Source organism: Elephantulus edwardii, unplaced genomic scaffold (genome assembly GCF_000299155.1).
Source record: "Elephantulus edwardii isolate Elephantulus edwardi_28Jun2011 unplaced genomic scaffold, EleEdw1.0 scaffold00151, whole genome shotgun sequence".
NCBI lineage: Eukaryota > Metazoa > Chordata > Mammalia > Macroscelidea > Macroscelididae > Elephantulus > Elephantulus edwardii.
This window is the reverse complement of record NW_006399901.1, coordinates 5,974,294-5,980,293: the sequence shown is the minus strand read 5'-3', so window position 1 is coordinate 5,980,293 and position 6,000 is coordinate 5,974,294. Positions and strand designations below refer to the sequence as shown.

The 6,000-nt window shown below is 48.9% G+C and overlaps 1 protein-coding gene across 1 annotated transcript in view; it reads right to left on the bottom strand.

The window, feature by feature from the left end:
* The window catches only part of MYO1H (myosin IH), a 92,058-nt gene that overhangs the window by 4,174 nt on the left and 81,884 nt on the right, over positions 1 to 6,000 (bottom strand). The window contains exons 22-27 of the mRNA XM_006894898.1: positions 5,655 to 5,739; positions 4,183 to 4,342; positions 2,390 to 2,473; positions 1,617 to 1,710; positions 1,366 to 1,421; positions 289 to 424 (exon numbers count right to left, since the gene is read on the bottom strand). Of these exons, the coding sequence (XP_006894960.1) occupies positions 289 to 424; positions 1,366 to 1,421; positions 1,617 to 1,710; positions 2,390 to 2,473; positions 4,183 to 4,342; positions 5,655 to 5,739 (615 nt within the window). The remainder of the gene's footprint in view (positions 1 to 288; positions 425 to 1,365; positions 1,422 to 1,616; positions 1,711 to 2,389; positions 2,474 to 4,182; positions 4,343 to 5,654; positions 5,740 to 6,000) is intronic.

Here is a 6,000-nt window from a genome sequence, read left to right as displayed (position 1 = left end):
AAAAAAAAAAAAAAAGATGGACCTCCCACCAACCAGCATTCTCGTTTCCTCCTAGGCTGGGCCAAATCCAACCTGCTATCTGATCAGAAAGGTCTGATTAAACAGGTCCTCATGGAAGATAGCCAGTGGGCAATGTGGGCATCTGGGTGAAGGGATGCTGTTGATCATAATGGAAGAGTAAAAGGCCACAGCACTTGGAGCTTGGGGACAGCCCAATTCGTGTGCCCACACTGCGGCTGTGTCGAAGCATCACAGTGGGTTGAGTGTCTCAGTCTGTCCCCCCCTTACCTTTGAGTACAGAGTATTCTATTTTCTGCTTGACCTTGGCAAAGTCCACCACATAAACTGCCTTCTGAGTGAGGAGGAGCTGCCGGGCCCGCGCCTTGAAGCCCGTCCTGTCGTACTTAATGACCGGGATACCATACTGCAAAGAGTTCACCATCACCACAGGGGAAGGTTACTGTTCAGGGTTAGGGCCCCCCCAATGGCTAAGTCAAACTGCCGAAGTTGCTTGAAACATCCAGAGACCCCGCTGGGTCTGCCTGCGTCCTAGTGCTGTGTGTACAGTTGCTGCCCCTCTATTCTTCCCAGTGTTGTCCTCAAAGAGGACAAGGCTCTGAGCACCTACTTTGGGACTCTGATCTGAGAGGACAAGGGAGTTGGTGACCTTGCAAGGTCCCCATCACACGAGGCACCTAAAGGGGCAGAGCAGACCCCAGAGCACTCAATAATGGCAAAGGCATACCCACCACTCAAACTGCCAGGCTGCCGCAGCCTCCACTCCTCATCTTCTTGTAATCCCCTGCCTTTGTGCTCACAGATAGACACCCTGATGGGCCCTGCCTCAGCTATGAGGTGGTGAAGGCAGCGTCCATACCCAGACCCTTGCTCTTCATTGTTTCCCACATATTAAGTTCCGTGGAGTTGACTATGACTCAAAGTGACCCTGTGAACCAAAGCTCTGAACCCTGTCCTGTCCAATGCTGACATCATCTCTGACATAATTAAGCCCACTAGAGCAGAGAATCCCTCTCTTTCGCTGACCCTCCAGCTTGATGTCCCTTTCCAAGGAGTAGCCTCTCCTAGCAATGTGCCCAATCTATGTGAGGCAAAGCTTCGCCATCCTTGCCTGACACAAGAAGAGGAAGTTCACAGCTTCATTCCATCCAAGTATCATAGGAAGCCAGGACAATGTCTGGAGGGCCATGTAGACAGCGATGGGCAGGTATAATCATCTAATCCCCATTATCTGACGTAAGAGCAGCCCTGCCTTTGAAATAGTGCTTCAGGTGATGTCGAAAACAGACCCTGTCCTCAAATGTAATCAGGGAATCTTGTTTGAGGCTAGAGACAAGCCTTGCTTACCTGGATTTTCTCATTGCCAAGGAACTGAAGCACTTTGGGATTAATGTCATCTCCATCTAAGGAGCGAACCAAAGCAGGCATCAGTAAACAGCTCCCCGGTGGGAGAGTCAGTCTGGAATCTTCTACCAGCCCTTGTCTCCCCTTGTGAGCAAGAGCTCAACTGGCCAAGTTATTTTTAGGACTTTAAAATATTATGGAGTTGGGCATCCTTCTGGGGCCTCTCTCAGAAAGAGACAAGAAAGTGGACTCACCTAGTCGGCTGTTGGCAAAGGGTTGATTTAAAGTTTCTGTGTAGCCATTTTTCTTTCCCTTGAATATGTCACTGGCAGCCACTCTCTGCCGCATCTGGAACCATAAAGGCGAAACCACAAAAATGGAAGCGAGCTCTCGCTTTACATGCATGGTCTCCCTCAGCTCTCTGGTTCAGCAGGAGGAGCCTAATTATGCGTCTGCATCCCTGAATCCAGATCCTAATTCCTGATTTGAGCACAATGCCCTGGAAAACGACCCCAGTAGGGAACTGGAGTTGACCCTTCTGGAATGCTGGGAATCGCGAGAGCCCTTATTTCTAGATAAGAGGTTAGCAAGCCACGTAGCGTGTGTGGGGGATGAGGTCCATCCCAGCGCCTGTTTTTGTAAGCAGTTCCAACGGGAACCCAGCTCTGCTCATTCGTTTACATAACTGTCTGGGGCTCCTTTTCTGCCGCCACGGCCAAGGCGAGCGAGCAATAGCATGTTTATGGAAACAAGTCACGTGCTTGTATACAGAAACTGTCCACTGGTGTGCAGCTAAGCAGAAGCAAAGCCAGACCTCCAGGAGAGAAGGGGCCTTATGGGGCCCATCCAGGCCGTGTTCACCTGTAAATGCTGCTGATAGGACAGCAGCTGACGGACACTGGGGGCTCTGTGCCGGGGCCAGGGAGGTTCAGGACACGTGCCCCCCATCTTGGGACATGGTGAAGATTGCTGGTAGGAAGAGTCTGGCACCATTACCAGGACTCGCCTCACCACCCCAAACCCTTACCTGGGCGATCTGCTCAGCAGGGAGCCCACTGCGGTACTTCCGGACCAGGTTCCTCATGCACATTTTCCTGAGCATGTCAGATACCTGTGTGGAGAACGAACATGCACCTCTCCTACCTGCCTCACTGGGTCTCGGGCTGACCAGCTCAGACAGACCATTAAAGCGCAGTATTCATTATATTGTCAAAACAAGCAGTTACCCTAGAGAAATCGGAACTACAAACAGATGTATATGCCTCCATGTTTATTGCTGCATTATTCACAATAGTAAAGACAGAAGCAACCCTAGTGCCCATCAACAAACATGGGTAGAAAAACTATGGTATGTACACACAAGGAATACTACGCAGCACTGAAAAGCAATGAAATAAAACATTACACAACATGGGAGAGCCTAGAGGATATTATGCTAAGTGAAATAGCTCAGTCACAAAAGGAAAAATACTGCATAACAGCACTGTTATGGACTAGGATGGGGGATCAGGGAAAGCATGCAAAAGAGTGGCAAGAGAACACTGCATTAAAACAGATGAGGAGAAGAACTGTGAAAGGAATACATGATTAAGCAGCATATGTATGACAACAGTCTAGAACACTGCTGGGTGAGCTGGGGATGAGGAAAGAAAATGTGCAACAATGAATGTAAAAAAGAAATGTTAATTAAAAAAAAAACCACACCAACTAACCAACAGTTAACCTCCCAAGCTCCAAGGTCTATGCTTCACCGGAAGCTGGCTAAATGCAGGACTGATTCCCAGAGATTCTGCCTCAGGGAGTCCAGGAGCCCTGGACTCAGCATTGATAGTAGCATCCACTCATGTTTCTTACAACTCCCTCTGGCCAACTTTGAGAGGCTTGATTCTCCACAACTGTCACTGAAGCCGTCTGGGAAGCTGGGTCATAGTGCTAGCAGGCACTGAGCTGGCCCCTGACTCTCATTCCTGCACCCCACAGGTTCTAAATGCTGCCCAGATCTACAGTCTGTGGAAGCCTCACGATGAGCCTCGTGACCAGGCTACTGTGACTTGGGGCTTCTACTAGTGCCCAAATTATGAAAGGAGCTCCCCAGACCTGCCTTCCTAAGGCCGTGATGGTGTAGAAGCTCTGCTGGAAACAGCATCAGAGCCACATACAAGCCTCTGGGGCAAACAAGAGGGAGGTGCATTGGCTGAAAACAAAACCCGGCTCTCTCTCCTGGAAGGAGAGGATTCCACCACTGCCCTGACAACACAGACAGAAACGATTGAAAAGTGCTCTGACTACTCAGCTCTTTCATCCTAGAGAGGGTGAAATCAGGCTGACCCTTGGAGCTTTGAAGCTGAGGCTTCGTCTGCAAGGAGGGACCGGTCCTTGGGGAAGGACATCATACTTGGGAGGGTGGAGGGACAGCACTAGAGAGGAAGACCCTCGATGAGATGGATTGACTCAGTGACTGGGGTAATGGAGGTAGGTGTGTCAGAGACAATGTTTGGCTCAGGACAGAGCAGGGTTTAGGGCTGTTGAACATAGGTCACTGTGAGTCACAAGCAATTTGGAAGCATGTAACACCACCAACATATATTAATCATAAGAAATAAATACCTTTGATTTAAAAAAAAAAGTGCTCCAACTAGACAGACCTCTGTGGGCTTTAGAATTCAAAGCTACATAGTAGGAGTTCAAGTGAAATTTCTTAGGAGACCTGTTAACAAGGGTTTTGCTAAGTTAACCCTTTGAAGCCACAGGTGGCAGCACACAGAGGCATCAGCAAGACTCCTGTGTGCCCACATACCAGCAACATCTGCTGGTCCTTACATTTTCCAGGATGCCGGGGGGCCTCAGCCAGCTCCTGTCCAGGACATTCTGTGGGACATGGTACCGGAGGTTCAAGATGTAATTCTTCCGTACATACGCCACGAATTCCTCATCCTCAGGGGTCAACGGCTTGTTGCGGTTGATGAATCCCTTTATGAACCTAAACAGCAACAGAGTTGAGTTAGTTTTGGGGTCCATTTCTTCACAAGAACTTTTCCCTGCGTGTTCAGTTCAGAGGGCAACACGGTAATTACTGAAATCGTCTGAAGCCAACTCCAGCCCAACTTGCCCCACATCTGTGCCTTTAAAAAGGAAAACAACAAATTCATTGTCAAGAAAGCAGATAATTTGTTTTAGAATTTGGGGAAGTATGAAGAAGGATATGATGCTTGGAAGGATGGAGGAGAGGAAGACGCTGGATGAGACGGATTGACACAGTGACTGTGACGAGGGGGTCAGGTGTGTCTGAGGATGTGGCATTCCTCCATTTTTGTTGACTAACTGGAGCAGAGCCATCCTGCCCCCTCTGAGCTGGACCTCTGCACTTTTCTATAGACCTCACCACTCCCTAATGTCTGCTTCAGTGCATGGGACTCACTTGGCCTGCCTGGCCTTGGAAAGCATTTGGCTTTGTGACTTTTGAGCAAGGCCAGCAGTCAAGAAATCCAAAGACTAACTGCATTAGGTAAAATCTGCTGTCAGGGACCTTTTACAGAATAATGAGAAGCAACAATGTAAGTCTGGAGACTAAGGTGCGCCTGATCCAGGCCATAGTCTTCTCAATTACTTCCTATGCATCAGAGAGCTGGACAATGACTAAGGATGACAGAAGAAGAATCAATGCCTTTAAGACGTGATGCTGGAGAAAAGTCTTGAACATACTATGGACTACCAAGAAAACAAATAGGTCTATCTTGGAGAGGATGAAACCAAGTCTCTCCTTGGAGGCTAGCATTTTGAAGCTCCATATCACACTTTGGGCACATAGCCAGGAGGGACCGGACCTTGAAGAAGGACATCATGCTCAGAAGCATGGAGGGACAGTGCAGGAGAGGAAGACCCTGGATGAGATGGATTGATACAGTAACTAGGATAATGGGGATAGATGTGTCGCAGATGGTGAGACTGGCTCAGGACAGAGCAGGCTTCAGAGCTGCTGTACATGGGGTCGCTATGAGTTGCAGCTAACTCAACAGCACATAACAAGAAACATAATGGCCCAGGATAGGGCAGGGTTCAGAGCAGCTGTTCAGAGGGCTACCATGAGTTGTGCTGGACTCAAGGACACTGACAAAAGAATTTGTGAATCGCTATCCAGTTTGGTATCTCAAGACAGAAAAGGAGCTCACTTCCTAAGGCATTGGTGCTCCACAGGGAACAAGTCTGGAAAGGCTCAGTCCTGGCCACAACCACCCTTCCTCCTATGCACAGACCATTAGTGATCATCCCTGCCATTGTGTCTGGGGACTTACTTCCTTATAACCTGAGCAGCCCACTTCCTCCTTTCAGCCTGCTTCCGGACCAAAGCTCCACGCCAGTAGGCTTCAAGTGTGATGGCTGTGGGAGAACACAACTGGCATTAGAAGGTTCTTGGAATCAACTCACAGTTTACCCTGCAGAAGGCTATGGAGGCTGTAAATCACACGGGGTTTTTTCCAATGTTTCATGAGAAAACTCTCATTGGGATGGATTAACACAGTGACTACAGCAATGGGCTAACATGTATCAGAGATGTGAGGACAGCACAGGATAGTAGGACGGGATTCAGTTCTGTTGTTCACAGGGTCTCTGAGTCGTACTCGACTCCACAGCACCTAA